An 18,906-nucleotide genomic window follows, 5' to 3' on the forward strand; every position below is an offset into this window, starting at 1 on the left:
CGTAAATGTGTTCCCATAATTGTCTAATTAAGAGTGGAATCTCACGTGATAATTTCATGAAAGTTGCCCACTTTAAATAAATATCTTTAAAGACGTGTAGGACTAAAATGAGGATGGGAAACAAGCCAAGCTAACATTTTCCTCCAAAATTTGAAGGCATATCAATGCATGCTCATCAATTCACCAACCCCTAAAATTAAAGAAATCACAGCTAGTTCTTGCCCCCTCTCTGTTTTTTGTCCCCTCATAATACAATACAATACATCTCTTCTCATTGCCCCCTACCAACAGCCTATAACACATACATTCACTAAATCCATCACAAGAAAATCAAATCCTTCTAGTAATTAAGCTAAGAAAATGATGAAAACACTACTTCTTCCTCTTTTTCTCCTCCATCTAATTTCATCAATTATAACCACATCTTCTTCTTCTGTTAGTGACATTGTCCGCTCATCTTGCGTGCACGCCAGCTATCCGACAATTTGCATCAGAACACTCTCTTCCTACTCTGGCTCTGCTATTAACACCCCACAAGATTTAGCTCAAGCCGCGGTGAAAATCACCCTTTCCCGAGCACACAAAGCGTCTGGGTTCCTGTCTCAGGTGAAAGTAGACAGCAAAAGAGAGAAAGGAGCATTGAGTGATTGTATCGAACAAATGGGAGACTCGATGGAGGAGCTGAGGAAGAGTTTGTCAGAATTCAAACATCTACGCAGGGGAAATGCATTCAAGTGGCAAATGAGCAATTTGGAGACGTGGGTCAGTGCTGCTTTGACAAATGAAGATACATGTCTTGATGGATTCAAGGAAATTGATGGCAAAATCAGGTCTGATGTGAAACGAAAGATTACAAATGTTGCTAGAGTTACTAGTAATGCACTTTACCTTATCAATCGACTTGATGATTCTCGAAACAAAATTCCTCATCCTTGATCATTAATTCGGTTAATTAACATTAATTACCAGGAGAAACAATCACCCTTCCACAAATGCTTCTTCTTTTTCTGTGTTAACTATGTACTACTATTTTATAAGTTAAACCAGTGTTATTAATGGTGCAATCCTAAGGCAAGAATTGTCTAAATTCCAGTTTGGCCTTGTTCTTATTTGATTTTACGCGACAAACTTATCTCATTCTTGCCCGTAGCTCAATAATACTGTTTGTTTGACATTTTTAGCTTCGAGTTGTTTGGTGCCAAGTATAAACTATAATACTTTCAGGGATAAAATGCAAAATTATTTTATTTTGACTTGATTGGAAGTATTAGGCAGTATTAAGATAAGTGTGAAATAACTTATTCCGAAATAATTAGTCTTGAAATAACTTCTTCCTATTAAACGAATTGGATTTTGTCCCAATTTTCAACATGTTCTAAGATGGGATGGGCAGGTGAGATTTAATTGATGAGGAAAATTAGGGGCCATTTTATGGATATAGCACAGATACGGTGTCGGTGTAAATAATTTAGATGTTTATACAATTATACCAGAAAATTAGACGAAGAAGTTAGAAAAGAGAGCCTTGAATTTCAACCCAAAGTTGGAAGTGAGGGGTGCTTACCATCCGAGCAACTCCCTCTCGTCGTCAGATTAGTTCATATTCCACCACATGTAAAAAAAAAAACTTAAATTCGTCAAATAATACATGAGTACCTACTTCCTTTCTCTTAATTTACGTGCACTTTTTAGATAGCGTTTTGCCGAAGACCGAAGTTCTCAAATATTCTTAGCAATTCATATTTAGGTCAAGTTTTTGGTGAGATTTCACCATTTGTTTGGCCTCAAATTTTTTCAAATAAATTTGACTATTTCAAAAAATATGATTTATATCCATAAGTTCTAAAAATTATTTAAAATACTCATAAATTTATATTATCATTTTATAATGAATATGTTCCGTTAAAAAATAACCTTATAATATAATTAATGACAATCAACAATAACAACATAACAATATAGGCAAGACAATAAATTAATCATATATTCAAACTTGTCACTGATTCAGTTATAATTATAACTCATTAAACACAAATTGTTCATTTCTCTCAATTTATCACTCAAATTAGAACTCAAACTTTTCCGAAGGAGGTAATAACAAATATTATTTGGAATTAATAAATAATGAGTATTTTTTATAAAATATAAAGTTTGGAGTAATTTTTAAATTTTTTAAAATTCCCAAATACTAGTTTTTTCTAGTATTTGAAAACTTGGAATACTTGACAAATGTCAAGTTATATGACCAAATACCACTTCCCAAGTATTCTTGGGGCCAAAAAATAAATTTGACTAAAATTTGAAGTTAAATTAGACAAAATCAATATTATATTATAAAAATTACATATTCTAAAATTATATAAAAATTACTATAAAATTGTATTTTTCTTGTGTTAAAACGATTAAAAACACTATTTTATAATGTTGATAAAAACTTATTAAATTTAAATATCAAAAAATAAAAAGTGTAATATAAATTTATACAAATAGAGTATAACTTTGTCTTGTCCAAAATAATTGATGTTTTAGATTTAGGCACACCAATTAAAGGAATTCACTTACTCGTAAAAAATAATAGGAGTATTGATATATAGGTGAAAGAATGTACCATATAAGGTTGGTGCGAGTAATGATAAAGTGGCTATATAGTACATATTTTATGGTTGTCAATTGTGAAATAAATGTTAAAGTTGTTGGCAGCTAATAAAAATATTTTTTAATTAGCGTTATTGTGGTCAGTCTCGATCACTCAATATAGCGATGAAAAATTATTTTTTTAATCAAATATTAAAGTAGTAGTAATAAATTTGGTTGATAAATAAATTTGATAAAAAATAACAAATTTGGTGAATATAAATGATAAAGTAAGAATTGATTTAAAGTAATATAAATTTTATGTTGGTAAGAATAATAAATTTTAAAAAGTAATGATATGATTATAAATTTTAGGGAAAATTAGCAAACTAGTCACAATCCCTACCTTAATTAGTAAAAACATCTATACTTTAAAATAATTATTTAAAATGTCAAAATGTCAATATTTTAAAAAATAATTTGTATTCAAATATTATTACTTGTCTTTCCTTTTATTTCTCAAAACAGTTCAACATGAAATACATCCACTACTCATTTACACTTCTTCCTAGACTTTAATACCATTAAATTTATTTTCCATCTTTCATGTTTTCAATTTTTTTTCTCTTTCATCAACTTTTTAGTTTTCACCATTGTCCCCATCATTCACGTTTCTTTCATTTTTTTTCTCTTTCATCAAATTTTTACCATTATTCTCTCTCTCATTGTTGAAGAAGAACTAATTATTCAAGTTCATACCAATTTGTTCAGATCTATCAATTAATTAGAAATCTCTCAATTGATAAATGTATTTTCGAAGTCATCATTTATTTTGCAAGATTTCATGAGATTTTGTTTTCAAAATCACAAATTATGTTGAATTTTGGATTGTATGTATTACGAATTTTTCGTAATTTTTTTCGATTTTTATGTGAGTTTGATAACATACTCATCAAATATTTATGCATTTTGGATTTTTAGTATTTTAAACACTATTGTTCGATATTTTTGTGATATTATTTACATAATTGAGATTTAGTAGATTGTAATTTGTAGTAATCTATATTAGCATTCATACATAATATATTGTTTGATTTTTTAAATATATTCATATTTAATAATTTCGAATTTTGCTTATAGGGTTACTAATGCACAAGTGAATACATATTCAGATTTGCGTTTGGTGAAAAAACCCGAAAAAAGGAACATAGCAGACGAAGAAGAAAGAGAGAGTCAGAGAAGAAAGTTGCAAAATTGTATTCATACCAGAATAGTATCCATATTAATTTTTGTTTGTCAATTATTTTTCTTTTACTCATCATTTGTATTTTTATTAAGAACATTGTATTTATTTTTTAGTTTGTAGTCATTCAAATAGGTATGTCAAATGAATTTGTATTTCTTAAGCATAGATGTATCCTACTTTTTAACAATCAATTTGTAAAATAAATAGAATATTGTATCCTTCCTCAACAGATTGTATTATTTTCACTATGTATGCTATTTGTTTTCCAGAATCTTGTATCCTTATTTCTTTCATAGTCAATTTGTATTTATTTTTTTAGAATATTATAACCTTCCTCAACAGATTGTATTATTTCCACCATGTATGCTAAATTTTTTTTCAGAATCTTGTATCCTTTCATAAATCATATTCATATGTAATGATTAGATTATATTGAGATACAATCAGTAATATTTTTGTAATACAAATAAAAGAAAAATATATTTGGCAGACAAGTAATACAATTTGTAGTTTTCACTATGAAAGTAAAAAAAATCAATTTTAATTTGAATGGAGTGAGCACATAAAATATAAAAAGTATTGGTATACAATTATATTGAGAACATAATAAAAAGGAAAGTTTATCCAATCGGATGAAAAAAGGTTTTTTTTTTTTTTTTGAAATTGTAACTGATGAGAATTTTAAGTGATATGTTCCTTATTAAAAAAAATATTATCTCCCTTGATTTCCTCCTTTCTAAATAATTGTAATCTTGAAAATCAAACAAAGAAAAAATACATAAATCAAATACATAACAAACTAAAATATTGACATTTTAGATAATTATTGAAAGTGTGGCTAAGAAAACCTATTAAATGTCAAAATATTGATATTTTGAAAATTTTCCCATTTTATTTACATATGAAATAAATGGTTAATAGATATAAATGTGGAGTTGTTTTATTAAAATAGAAATTTGTGGATCAATTTTTATATTTCAGAAATCTCAAATCTTGATTTTTGGAGAATATGAGATTTTATCTCATCAGAGGTGAACCCAAGATTTGAAGAAAGGGGGGCACTGCTAGGAATGACTCAAGGGTAAGGCTAGTAATGACACAAAGGTAACGTTAACATTTTTTTGAGAAGTCATCATAGCATTTTTTGGAGCATGTTTTAAAATAACATTATTCATATCCGGAAGCATTTTTTCAAGCCAATCCAAAAAAACTAAAAAAGACCTTTATTTTTTGAAGACTCACTTTCATCATGACCTCGAAAAAAACAATCCAAATTCCAAGAGGAACCTTGCCACTTTAGTAGAAGCCTCTAAACGAATTTGATGCTCACTTCTTGTTTTCTTAGATTGTTTGTTAAAAGCAACTTGAATGGATTGAGATTGATTCTCAAAATTTAGCATCTTGTTGAAACACCTATTGTGGACGCTATTTACTTCACCAACATGTAAATTGAATCGTTCCAAACTATGATTTCAAGTCTTAAAACCAGTTTTCGTGAAAAAATCACCTGCATTTCTCTTTACATAGTCTATCCATCTCAAATCACAAGAAACAACAACAAATTCTTACACACAAAAAACGCTTAAAAAGAACTTACCAATTTATGCAAAGATAATAGGAGTTGGACTTTAATTATGTAGTGAGAATACTTGTAAATTGTAGATTTTCTAGCAGTCTTATATTTTGTTTAGAATTGTGTGTGATAGATTTTCTAGTAGTCTTATATTTTGTATTGAATTGTGCTAGGGCTTTTATTTGTTTTTAGTTAAGAAAGGGGGTGGGGCCAGATGAGGTGACAAAAACGAGTTTTAATAAAAGCAATTTTTAAAAAGGTTTAACTCTAAAGAAAAAGGCTGATTTTAAAGTTAAAAAAATGTTAACTTCCACGGGGATCGATCCGCGCGGCAGCACTGCGAGTGGGCGACTTCAACCAATTCACCCAGGCGACTTCTAATTATAAGGTGCACAATTAAATATATAATCGTTTTATCAATTATTTATCTATATATATATATATATATCGAATTTTTTTTAAAGTTATTGGGTGCATGTGAGTCTGCCCCTGCATCTTATGATATGCAATCATGAGATGAAATCAACGTGAAATCATATATCCAAATGTTAATCTCATCTCACGATTTTTACATCGTGATATAATATTGCATGACCAAACGTTTAATTAATGTCTTGACATGTGAAGTGGGTTGGAGTTGTTTCATTTACCACAAAAAATAAAGACACAAGACTGTACAAAATATCATATTGTAGGGGTCGTTTGGTAGAGTATATTAGAAAAAATAATGCATACATTAGGTGTGTGTATTAGTAATACCTTGTTTGGTACACTTTTTTATGTCATGTATAACTAATGCAAGCATTAGTTATACATTATATTGTGTATTACTAATACCAAGAAATTCTAGGTATTAGTAATACATAGCATTTTAACACTTGCATTAGATTATATAATTACAAAAGTACCCTCAAAGTCGTTTAAAAAAACATTTTCCATAGTACTTGTTTTAGAAACCTTTCATCTTCTCTGTACTTTGTCAATGGAAATTCAAGAGTAGGTTTCTTCTTCCTTTTGCTCAATCAAACATTGTTTGCTCATCTTTACAAGGTTAGTATTCTTATCTTTCATTAAAATCTATATTTTTCAACCTCTCTTTCACAATTTAAGTATAATTATTTCTCTATCAAAATCAACGATTTAGAATTTGCCAACCATTTTGGAATGCAATCAAAGTGTTTTGTTAATTTTAATTTAGCAAATAGTTGTGAAAAAGTTAGTCGTCCAAAGTTAATAGATTTGATGATGAAATTTAGGTTTAGCTTATTTTTTTAATATGCTTTGAGCTCATCTGTGTCACTCTTTATATGGTCGAAAATTAGGAATTTATGCACATAGATACTTATTTAAAAGCTTTATATGTATTCATTCTTATTGTTATGGCAAATATAGGTGTTATTATGGATCTTCAACCATTATCAGGTATTGAATATATTATTCTTGTGGAGATATTGTTTCAGCAAGTTCTTGTTCTCCTTATTTGTCTTTTCATGGCTAGTCATGGTCATTCTCTAAGAAAACGATGTCGAAACAGACGTGAGGTTAGGTATCGTATGAGTGTTCAAGTTCCGAAAATCATTTCTCACTTACACTATATCATAAATGATAATGGTGGTGTATGTATCGATAAGTTGAGAATGGATAGAAATGCCTTTCACACTTTAGTTCTCTTAACTAAGGATATTGGAGGTCTGACTGATAGTAAAAGTATGTCAAGCAGCGAAAAGTTAGCAATGTTTTTAAATATCTTGGCTCATTATGAGAAAAATAGATCCATCAAGGTTGATTATATTAGATCGGGATGGAGCGTAAGTCAGGCTTTCAATGAATGCTTGAGTGTTATTCTCAAACTAACTCCATTGCTACTTGTTAATCCTAAAGCGGTACTTGAGGATGAGATTGAAGATCGATGGAAATGGTTTGAGGTAGGTGAAATTGTCGTTTAGCTTCTTTTAACTTATATACAAAACATGCAGTTTTAACAGTTTTAGAAAAATATTATATATTTTGAGATAACACTATAATTTATCTTAAAGGGTTGCTTAGGTGCACTAGACGGTACTTACATTCCCATTAGAGTTCCAATCCAACACAAACCAAGATATAAAACAAGAAAATGAGAGATAGCAACTAATGTTTTGGGAGTTTGTGATAGAAATCTCAATTTTACTTATGTGTTACCTGGATGGGAAGGTTCAGCTGCCGATGGTCGTGTATTACGAGATGCTATAGTACGAAGGAATGGTTTGAAAATTCATGAGGGTAGGCCTTTTATATGCTTTCAAGTTACATCATAGAAAGAATGGTACTAGTAACTAAATTATATGTTTATATTATATGTAACTATTATTTATGTGCCGGAGGATATACGAATGGAAAAGGATTTCTTTCACCTTATCGAGGTTATATATATTGGTTAAAGGATTGGCGCAGAGATAATCCATCGCCTCGATGTAAAGAACAACTTTTCAACACGAGGCATGCTAGAGCTCGTAATGTAATTGAAAGGGCATTTGGTTTGTTGAAAGGATGTTGGGGAATTCTTAGAAGTTCTTCATGGTACTCGGTTAAGGTTCATAACAAGATCATTAATGCTTGTTGCTTGATTCATAATTTCATTCGTAGAGAGATGGAAGTGGATCCCTTAGACATTGATATAGAAGAAGAAATGGAGTATCAACACGAGAATATTGATGTTGTTGAATCGTCGGAGGAGTGGACCACTTGGAGGGATGAGTTGGCTCAATCAATGTGGAATGCAAGATTTAACAATTGACATATTGCTACATTTTGAACTATGTTGCTACTTGTTAGCTATAGAACCTTTTTGGACTTCATTTGCTCTTTAGAATTGGCTTAGTATAAATTGTTTAACTACCAGAAACTTCTATTTTTTTGTGACCTTAATTGCACACCCTTATGTACTCTTCACGTCTCTTTTGTTGTATGCCTTAGTTTATAGTGAATCTTATGATATTTGGTTCTTCATGATTTTTTTGATAATCCGTCGCATAAGTTCTTACAGGCAAAATGAATAGTCAAACATCATCAAATAAGAAATCAAAAAAATCAAGCAACACAATACCATCAACACGAAGGAATGGATTTCAGAAGAAGAACAAACTCTTTTAGACAGGCGTAAAGAGTTGTGTGCTAATGGTTGGAGAGGTGATAATGGAACCTTTAGACCAGGGCACTTGATGGAGTTAGAGCGTTATATACACAAATATCATCTTAGAAGTGGATTTCAAGGTGAACCACACATCAAAAATAAAATGAGATATTGGAAAAGATGCTATGGAAGTATAGCTTTGTTGAAGACTAGAAGTGGTTTGAGATTTCAATATAGTGATGGAACTATAATAGTTGACGATCCAAAACATTGGATTGACTTTATAAAGGTAATTAATATATTTTTGTTATTTCATATGGTACTTTCCTTATTAGTTACTTTAATTATTCATAGTTGATGTGCCTTTAAACTAGTGATCAAGTAAATTGTTATCATCACATATATAGTAGCATCTAGCCTCTCTTTAGATCCTTTTACAATTAATTAATATCATATTGTTCTATTTATTTTTTAATTTTCTAGATTGATCCACAAGCCAAGAAAATGAAAACTAAGAAATGGCCATTGTTTGAGGATTGGGAAGAAATCATGAGAGTTCGCTGAAGGGCCACTAGATGCTACTGAAGAAATTCAAAAGAGTCAAGCTCCACAACATTCTAATGACATGAGTTTGGGATTTTCTATTGATGTTGATCTTGATGATGATGAAGAAGAAGAAGAAAATGCTTACCATAGCTCTAAAGTTGGTACTGAAAAAGCTGAAAATGTTACTGGACAAGGTGGATTTGCTACAACTGAAGATTTCATCAAACCTAGTTCATTTACTGGAGCTGAAAATGACACTGGACCTAGCGTATTTAATGAAGGAGAAAATGTTGTTGGTTCTAAAAATGAACATGCTGGATCACGAAAAAGTCATAAACAATGTGAGTATTCTAAAAGATCATCTTCTAATGTTAACGACAAAGAGAAAAGCAAGAAAAGGAAAAAAATAGTAGAGGATGATAGTGAGACATTTCTTAAGGGTATGATGGAAGTTATGAAAAACTTTATTGAAAGTCAAGACAAAAAAATTGGTTCCTTGATTGAAAAGATGGGGAATCGTGATGATCTAATGTTCGTGGTCAAGTTTATTCTATCCTTGAATCCCATGTATTTGAGTTGTACACCACATATAAAAGCTACAATGATTCTCTGTAAAGACGACAAAAAGATGGAATTATTTTTACGTATGGGTGAACCTGATCGTCAGACAATGATGTGAATGGTTGTCCATGATAAACTTTGAAGTACGGTGAACTTGTGATATAAGTGGCTACACTAGTTTAGTAATTTTTGCTTGAAATCACTTCAAAGTGTGACAATAGTGAAATTTTTCGACACCTCCGATTATTAATGTACGCATGAGCATGTTAAATCTTTTTGTGTAACTAAGTTTTATCAAAATATCTCAACTCTTGTGTCAATGCTAAGTGTAGATGTAATTATATAATTGTCATTACAACTCTTCAAATTCTCGTGTAGCCATTTAATTTTGAGATTCTGAAATGCAATTATATAGCTGCTATGACAGTTCTTTAATATGTCTTGTATTTCTATGTCTGGTCTCTGTTTTCATTGTTAATTTCTCTATGAGTTCATGAATGTGTGATGGAAGAGGCGAAGAAGTTCGCTTTTATTTGTTCATTATTTAATTGGAAATTATGTTCCCAGGAAGGAAAATATGTACGCCAAGCTAGTTGAGCCAAAATTGAGGTTGAGCTTAGCAAGATATGTGATCGAATTTTGAGCCTTCTTGAGTCCCATTACCTACTGTGTTTGAACCATGCATCAGCTGGTCATCGGGGATTGCTCGTTTATAAATAAAAAGTTAGTTAACACTCGTTTAATTGGTGTTACAGGAAGTGTAGGTAAAACCACTACAAAGACTATGGTAGCATTAGCTTTGGAGAGTGCTGGAACAATTTACTATAGTCTAGGGAACTGGAATAATGAGATTAGGGTTGTGTTATCGCTTATTGAGATGTCGAGGGATGTTGGGTTTGGGGTTTTGGAGATGGGGATGAGCAAGAAAGGAGAAATCTTGGAGCTGTTCAGGATGTGTAGACCAGATGTAATGGTGATTTTGAATGTGAATGCTGCACATTTGGAGAACTTTGCGAACTTGGAGGAGGTTTCTGTGGCGAAATGGGAGATTTTAAGATAAGCAATGCCAAAGGATGTGTGTGTATTGAATGATGATAATCCCCTTGTCATGAGCCTCCCAGTTCCAGTTGGAGTTAAAAAGGTGATTGTTTTTATTTTTTTAAAATTGTTCAGTTATTGATGTAAATTGTATATATTTGTGTGTTCCTTATCTGGGAGGGCTTTTACAAGCAGGTCTTCATCTTTTGTCTCTTTGGTGTGACTTAGATGTTATTAATTAGATATAAAGTGCGACTTTTCATAGCTAATAAAGAAGAGGCTTTTGTAATTCTTACATCTGTTGTTAGCGCTACACTCTTGACACTATTCTTTGAACAAAATGAACTTTACTTTCTTAAAACATATATGTTATGTAATTTCAATGTGCAAGGTCAGTACTACCACATTTTAAAGAACTTGGGTTGACGAAATATTCTTAGAAATTGTCTCATCAAGGAAATACCTTTCTTCATTTAGGCTATTTTAGTCTGAGACACAAATAACTTGCGTTATTCATTACAACAATTGATCACTGTTATTTACTAGTATTTACAATTCTATTTATTTGACATGTTGGTAAATATTCAAGGTTAAATTCATAATCTCCAGTCCTGGTTTGCATTTGGCCATTAATGCATGTGCAGCTGCTGTTGTCGATAGTGTTTTTGGCATTCCTCTAGCTCTTTATCCAGATTTATACATGTTCACCGAAGATCAAAGCTTGAAGTAACCGAGAATGGGATTATAATAATAAATGATGTTCACAATGCAAGTCCAGCTAGTACTCAAGCTGCAATTGACTTGTTAAGAAATATTGACTGCAAAGGTAAACGAGTTGCTATACTAGGGGACATGCTTGAACTTGGTCCAACAGAGTTCAAGTTCCACGAGTTGATGGTTCATAGCTGTTGTGATGCTCACTTTGACGTAGTTGCACTTGTTGGAAGAAAGTTTGTAAGTGCAGCTAGGAGTATAAACTTTGGGCCAGAGATAAAACTATTGTGAACTACTAATGCTCACCAGATGACTTCTAAAATTATCAATGATCTAATTAGTGGTGATTTCGTCCTTGTCAAAGGCAGTCGTAAAATAGGAATGGAGGTTATTGTCGATGCAATTAAGTCTATCCACTTTGGTGTCCTACTTTGCCATGCAATAATGAGCAAATGTGACTAATAGAAGATTCTGCAATGTGATCGTGCTAGAAAAAAAATAGTATGATGGTTCAACTTTGTTCGAGTTCTTTTTCAAGACCTCCGCATAGTTCAGGGCCAACAGCTGGCGATTATGCTAGCGTAAGGATAAATCATTAGCCATCTGTTATAGCCATACGAGTTGGCTTTCAGGTGACAAGCTCTTTGTAGTGCTTAAGCTGCTCGGTAGAAGCCCTTGCTAAAGATGCTTTCTTCAGTTCAGTATCATGACGAAAGAATATAAGGATTGAAAAACTTATAGTTGGTATATATGGATGATCTAAAACATATGAAGAATTTTGACCCCATTGATGAAATTTATTTTGGGAATCTACTAATAATGGAGCTGGCAAATTTCAATTTGAGTAGTCCTCGTACTCTTGTGGTGCTGTTACATTTTGATTATTCAGAAGAAATTCATCAAACGCCTCATTATCGTAATAATCCCAAGGAACACGTTAATTTGAGCATGTGAAGTATTGCTTCAAAGTATGTTGCTGGTAAACTTTAGTTTGGGAAATATGGTGGCAGAAATGTGAAGAAGTTTGACATCTTCTTCTTTTTCTTTTTTTTTAAAATCTTATTTCAATATAGTAACAACTATTTAATTTTATATTTGAAAAAAGAAGAAGAAGAATAGGAGTAAATAATGTTTTAGCAAAGAAATCTTTTTTGATGTTTTAGCAAAGAACCTTGTTGCAAATGAAGTGTACAAAGAAATAAAGTGTGAAGGGTATTTTTGTGCAAGATTTGTTAATAGAATTTATGCAAGATTTGTTATTTCTAATACATGAAACCAAACAGTGTATAAGAAATAAAGCAGACATAACTAATGCAAACATTACTGATGCAAGCACTACTAATGCAATCATTACTAATACACCCTATTTTGCATTGTTCTTATACACTCTACCAAACGATAATGTTTTATTAGGTGACGTTTAATTTTTTTCTATTATAACTTCCAAGTTATTGTCTTATTTTTTATCATAATCCTTTGTTATTGTTAGTTTGTTACAAATAATCCTTTTTGTTATTGTTAATTTGTTACAAATAGTTGTATCACATTATTATACTTAGGGATAAGGGTCCGAAAAATATCTCAACTTTGGTCGAATTTGTTGTTGCGATACTAAACTTTCATGAGGACCTATTACCTCCCTAGACTATTTAATACCGTATTTTAAACATATAAATTTGCCCACGTGGACATAAAAAATAATGCAAAATTATAAATAGTAATGTGTCCACGTGGCACATATATACCTTTAAAATACACTATTAAATAGTTTAGGGGGTAAAAAATACGGTATTAAATAGTCTAAGGAGGTAGTAGATCCTTATGAAAGTTTAGTATCGCAACAACAAATCCGACCAAAGTTGGAATATTTTTCAGACCCTTATCCCTTATACTTATATATAATATAGTTTATTTTTCTTTACCTTATCTTTTTAGAGTGTATTATTGTGTATGGATACCAACACAATTTAACTTGTGATATTAATAGCAAAATTTTATCCCTCAATTGTTTGTGTAATGGTGAGTTTTCATATTCATCTAAGTACATTTTTTATCTTTACAAATTTACGTTATTTTTATAAAGATTTTTTACTATTACTATAACATATAACAATTTTTTTTTTCCTTTTATTATTAACTAACGCAATAAATGGTGTAAAATATGTAAATTTAGCTAGTTATACTAAAATCACGAAGATTTTTAAAAATAAAACTTTTACTTATATGTAAACTAGGTAATGTTGCCCGTGCTATGCACGGGCACGGGCCCAATAATATAAATGGTATGTTTTGGGGCTAATACCGGAGATTTTGAAGTGATTGTTTGCGTGGATAAAGGAATAAGTTTTTTTATCACAAACTTGTACTTTATTTGACGCTATTCAAGGCACAATAAGACTATCCACATACAACATTTTTGAAATATTTTATGTTGTCAATTATCATGATTTATAGTATTTTTACGATAGATTCACTTAAAGAATGAGTGGAATTTTTTGTATTTTTTTTCAAAACATATTTTATGTTGTCAATTATCATGATTTATAATATTTTTACGCATTTTTTAAATATAAAAAACCCAAAAAAAAATAAGACAAATAAATTAAAATGGACCCAATATATGTTATTTTTGTTGTCTCAAATTATGTCACACAAATAAAATTTGGAGAGTCATCCAAATTTTAATTTTTTTAAAAAAAATGCTTTAAGTTATTAATTATTGTGATTTATAATATTTTGATGTAACTTTCAAATAACAACATTACTGGTCACTTTGTCCTAATTTATGTGATATGAATAATATTACAAATTAACCCTTTTAAAATGTCTTTCAGATATTTTAAGTTGTTAATTATTATTATTCATAATACTTTTTTGGTAATTTTAAAATGATATGTGTTATTTTTTCTGTCCTAATATATGTGAGCCTGAAAGAATTCTGAGAGTAAACCTATTTTATTATATAGCTTTTAAATATTTTAAATTGGTAATTATTGTAATTTTTAATGCTTTTTAAGTCATTTGTAAATGATATATGTTGCTTCCTTTGTCCCATTTTATATAGTATAAATAAAATTCCCGAAACCAACTAAATTTTAAATATATTTTTAAAAATATTTTAAATTATTAATTATTGCGATTTATAATATTAAAAAAAAAGTACAAAACTTGTATCAGCCTAAAAAATGACCACAATAATTCGAAGCCTACAGAAAGCAATATGGCTGTACGTAATTTTTAAATACTTAATATATATTACTCCACTTGTCTCAATGTATGTAGCATTGATAAAATTTCAAGATTCAATCAAATGTTGTTAATTGTTAACATTTATAATACATTTTACGTAGTTTTCAATAATTTCACATTAAACAATACATATTACTACTTTTGTCTCATTTTATGTGACATTGATAGATTAATTTTAACAATCAGTCAATTAATTTTTTCTGTTTTTTTAATAAATATTTTAAGTGGTCAAAATCACGATTTATTGTATTTTATACATAATTTTTAACGATAGATTAATTTCAAGAATTAATCGAATTTTTTATATGTATTTATTTTTGAAATATTTTATGTTGTCAATTATCATGATTTATAGTATTTTTACGCAATTTTTAAATATAAAAAAAATTAAGACAAATAAATTAAAATGGACGCAATATATGTTATTTTTGTTGTCTCAATTTATGTGACACAAATGAAATTTGAAAAGTCATCGAAATTTGCATTTTTAAAAAAAATGTTCTAAGTTATTAATTATTGTGATTTATAATATTTTTATGTAACTTTCAAATAACTTACATTGCTGGTCACTTTGTCCTAATTTATGTGATATGGATAAACTTACAAAATTAACCCTTTTAAAATGTCTTTAAGATATTTTAAGTTGTTAATTATTATTATTTATAATACTTTTTTGGTAATTTTGAAATGATAGATGTTATTTTTTCTGTCCCAATATATGTGACTCGGATAGAATTTTGAGAGTCAACCTATTTTATTATATATCTTTTAAATATTAAATATTTTAAGTCAGTTGTAAATGATTTATTATATTATATTATTATATATTATATTATATTATATATATATATATATATATATATTATATTTATTTCATTCCCAAAAATGGTTTAGAATTCTGGAAAGCCAAATTTATTGATGGCTTACCTTCTTTATTTGCAGAAAGAGTCATAAAGACAAAGCCAATAAAAGTAGTACTAGATCTGACTGTACCTCAATCTCGGAACCAAGTCGAGAAGCCATACTAAAATTCTTCTATATTTAAATAAAGCTTAGATCCTTTGAAATCAAAAGTGGCTTCCATCTCATCTGCAAAATCTTCAGCGAGACTTATCGGTTTCGCACTTGCACCAAATTGTGAAAACTTTTTATCAAGAAGATTTTCAAGGTCGTGCAAAGGTCTAAGAATAAAATCCTGAATCTCAGGAGGCCTTTGAATATGGACATCAGGTTGTTTTGACGAAGAAGCCTGTTCCGAAACTTGTTTTACAGATTTTAGCTTACTATCAATTTGAACAATCAGATTAGACAGGTTATCTAATTTTTTGTCTATAGAACAGATATGTTCACCAATAACTTTGACATATAGGCCCAAATAATTATTTTGAGAAATAAGACGATTAATTTCATTTATACTTACTGCGGCGACATCATTATCAATAAATTTATGAAAAGCAGTAAAAGAAATATCAGTATTATTGGGTAAAATAAACGGAGCTCTAGGAGGATAAATAGATTGAATAATATTACCCGATTTATCTTTGTAAAATCGTTCAAGAACGTTGATAAACAGGGGCAAATAAGTGGTTATAAACCAAGGCACAAAAAATATAATATGATTATGTAATGCACAAGTTTCATAAAACTCTTGAGAAATATTATTTATATCTTCTTTACTATAAGTGTAAAAAAACCAGGTTTTAGAAACCCGGTTCCCTTCTTTCTTTCTTCCTTTCTCTCTCCCCACTTGTAATATATTTTCAAGTATTGTAACCTTACCGGACTTTGGCCGGAGGAATAGTAAAGTGTGCTGTTTGCTACAAGGTACTTCCTTTTATTTTCAAGTTTTTATTTCTGAATTAAGCCGTGACTATGTCCGGCTAAAAAATTGATTAGAAATTTTTCTAGCTATATGTTTTACGGAGGTCGAGTCATCAGTCATGATTCCTTTATTAGGAATTGATTTATAATCGTGTATGGTTTTCGTAATTAGATCCAGCAGTTCTTGTCCGTATATGGACTTTGTTTGAGGATCTTTCTTCATCAACTTGTCCCAAAAATTATTATAATAAGTTCTGTATAGACAAGGGATTTGTTCCTCAGTAAAATCTACTTCCGGAACCCATTTATGAATCCATGGAACAGAGAATTCTATAAAAAAGTATATCTGTTCAATTTGTTGAAAATAACAAATATGTTCTTGATGATATAATTTGTTGAGATCTCGGGAAACCTTGACCCATTCTTTGTATAACTTGTGAAATGATTCGGGCAATATTTTTATTGTTGGCCCGTGGTATGACCACCAGTTTAAAAACTAATTTGGTATAGGATTCGCAAATATCTTGGCACATACTTTTATAAACCAAGTATGTTTATGCCTCTCATTGTTATAACAGAGAACTTTATTAAATGCCTGAATATAATCCCAATAGGTAAAGCTTACCATGACTTTGTTTAGACCGAATTGTCTTTCAGTCATTGAGGAAATACCCCAATCTTCAATATGAATGATGTGTTTTATAATCATTTTAGAGAAGTTATAAACATTCTCATTTGTATTATATCCTGAAAAATGTTGAAATTCAACACCTGTGCTTATTAGCAGAGTCTCATAATATTTTCGAGTTTTGTATGACTCACCCGGGAAATAAAGCCCATTAACTAAATACCTCTGGAATATCTTCCAAGGTTCTTCTCTTCTCTGTATGTCAGAGTTTTCTAAGAGAAATATCATTTCTCTTTTTTCTACCTTTTCATATGTTTTGATATCATCAACTTCTTCTTTGGCGATTGAAGCAAAAGAATCACTCTGCTTTTGAGTTATAAACTCCTGTAGTTTAGCATATAATGGATCACTTTCTGGAATATCTTCCAGATGTATTGATGATGAAGCTTTTTCTTGTGCTCTAGAGTTTAAGTTATATAAACTCATTCCTCCCTTTTGTATAATTGGAGTACTAGATGATGAAGATCCGTATGATGATCTTGATGAACTTGGGGATGATCTTCCCCTTCCGCGAGTATAACTGCCTTTTCCTCTAGCCTTGGTTATCCAAGGAGGATCCATCTTGCAAATATAGCATTTAGTTTTAATCATTCAAGAAGTTAATCATTCAAGAGGTTATAAACTTCATCACAATAAAATCTTTCATAAAGCTCTTGTTCAATCATGTAATTATTGACAATATCAATCACCATTCCGTCTATAATTTTCCATAATATAAGTTCCTTTAAATCTCTAATAAGAGGAACTGCCTTCAAAATCGTAACCAAATCTTTATCAGGAAAGAAGTCAAGAAAACCCATCAGAAGAAAGATATTCCCTTGATAAGAAGTCTGGGAGGGAGTTATCACTTCCCTTTTTATACTGAATTTCGAAATCAAAAGGGGCTAATTGTGCCTGCCACCTAGCAAAAATTAACTTAGACGCATCATGTTTAAAATCTTTATCAAACATATACTTGACTGACTGAGCATCAGTTTTTATCAAAAACTTTTGATTATATAAATCATCTTGAAATTTTAAAACGCACTTAACGATAGTTAACATTTCATGGGCTACCGTCGCATATTTTTTCTGAGCATCGCTCCATTTTCCTGAATGAAATCGAATAAGATATTCATTTTTATCATGCGGATTAATTTGTTTTAATATACCTCCATACTCAATATTAGACGCATCCGTCTCTACAATCTTTGGCCAAGCAGGATTAGCAAGGGTTAAACGAGGTAAAGATTTAACTCTTTCTTTAATAGTCTTTACAAGATCTGTGAGACTATTGGTCCAAGGCTTTTTATGATCCTTTTTTAGCCTGTCATATAACGGAGCCAAATCTCGAGATAAATTCTTGTAGAATGGGGAAATGTAGTTTAAACTTCCCAGAAACCGCTGCAATTGCGTCTTATCTGTAATAATATCAGGGAATTTTGATGCAAATTCAATAGATCGCTGAATAGAAGTCATTTTTCCTTGACAAATCAAATGCCCCAAAAATCTAACTTCTATTTGAAAAAGACTCATTTTAGGTTTAGATATAACCAAACCATTTTGAATAACTATTTTCTTAAAAATATCTAAATGCTTAATATGCATTTCAAGAGTCTTAGAGTATACCAAAATATCATCAATATAAACTATGATGAAATCCAAATAAGGATTGAAAATATCATTCATTATCTTTTGAAATTCTGAGGGAGCATTTTTTAACCCAAAAGGCATTGCATTCCATTCGTACTGTCCAAACGGAACATTAAATGCCGTTCTATATGAATGGTCTCTAAATATTTGGA

At 30.2% G+C, this 18,906-nt stretch overlaps 2 protein-coding genes and 1 pseudogene across 2 annotated transcripts; all 3 read left to right on the top strand.

Moving 5' to 3' along the window:
* Positions 1–264: 264 nt before the first annotated feature.
* On the top strand, positions 265–961 carry LOC125835510 (pectinesterase inhibitor 3). Its single transcript, XM_049514643.1, has one exon. The coding sequence runs from the start codon at positions 361–363 to the stop codon at positions 934–936; it is 576 nt and encodes a 191-aa protein (XP_049370600.1). The 5' UTR covers positions 265–360; the 3' UTR covers positions 937–961.
* A 5,811-nt stretch (positions 962–6,772) lies between these two features.
* On the top strand, positions 6,773–8,169 carry LOC125835559 (uncharacterized). The gene is made up of 2 exons (XM_049514676.1): positions 6,773–7,318; positions 7,816–8,169. Exons 1-2 carry the CDS (start codon positions 6,773–6,775, stop codon positions 8,167–8,169), a joined length of 900 nt encoding a protein of 299 aa, XP_049370633.1.
* A 2,122-nt stretch (positions 8,170–10,291) lies between these two features.
* LOC125835560 (uncharacterized) lies at positions 10,292–11,826 on the top strand (annotated as a pseudogene).
* The last annotated feature ends 7,080 nt before the right edge of the window (positions 11,827–18,906 follow it).

The sequence above is a fragment of the Solanum verrucosum genome, unplaced genomic scaffold, assembly GCF_900185275.1.
Source record: "Solanum verrucosum unplaced genomic scaffold, falcon-dt-bn FXZP01000040.1, whole genome shotgun sequence".
NCBI classification, from domain to species: Eukaryota; Viridiplantae; Streptophyta; class Magnoliopsida; order Solanales; family Solanaceae; genus Solanum; species Solanum verrucosum.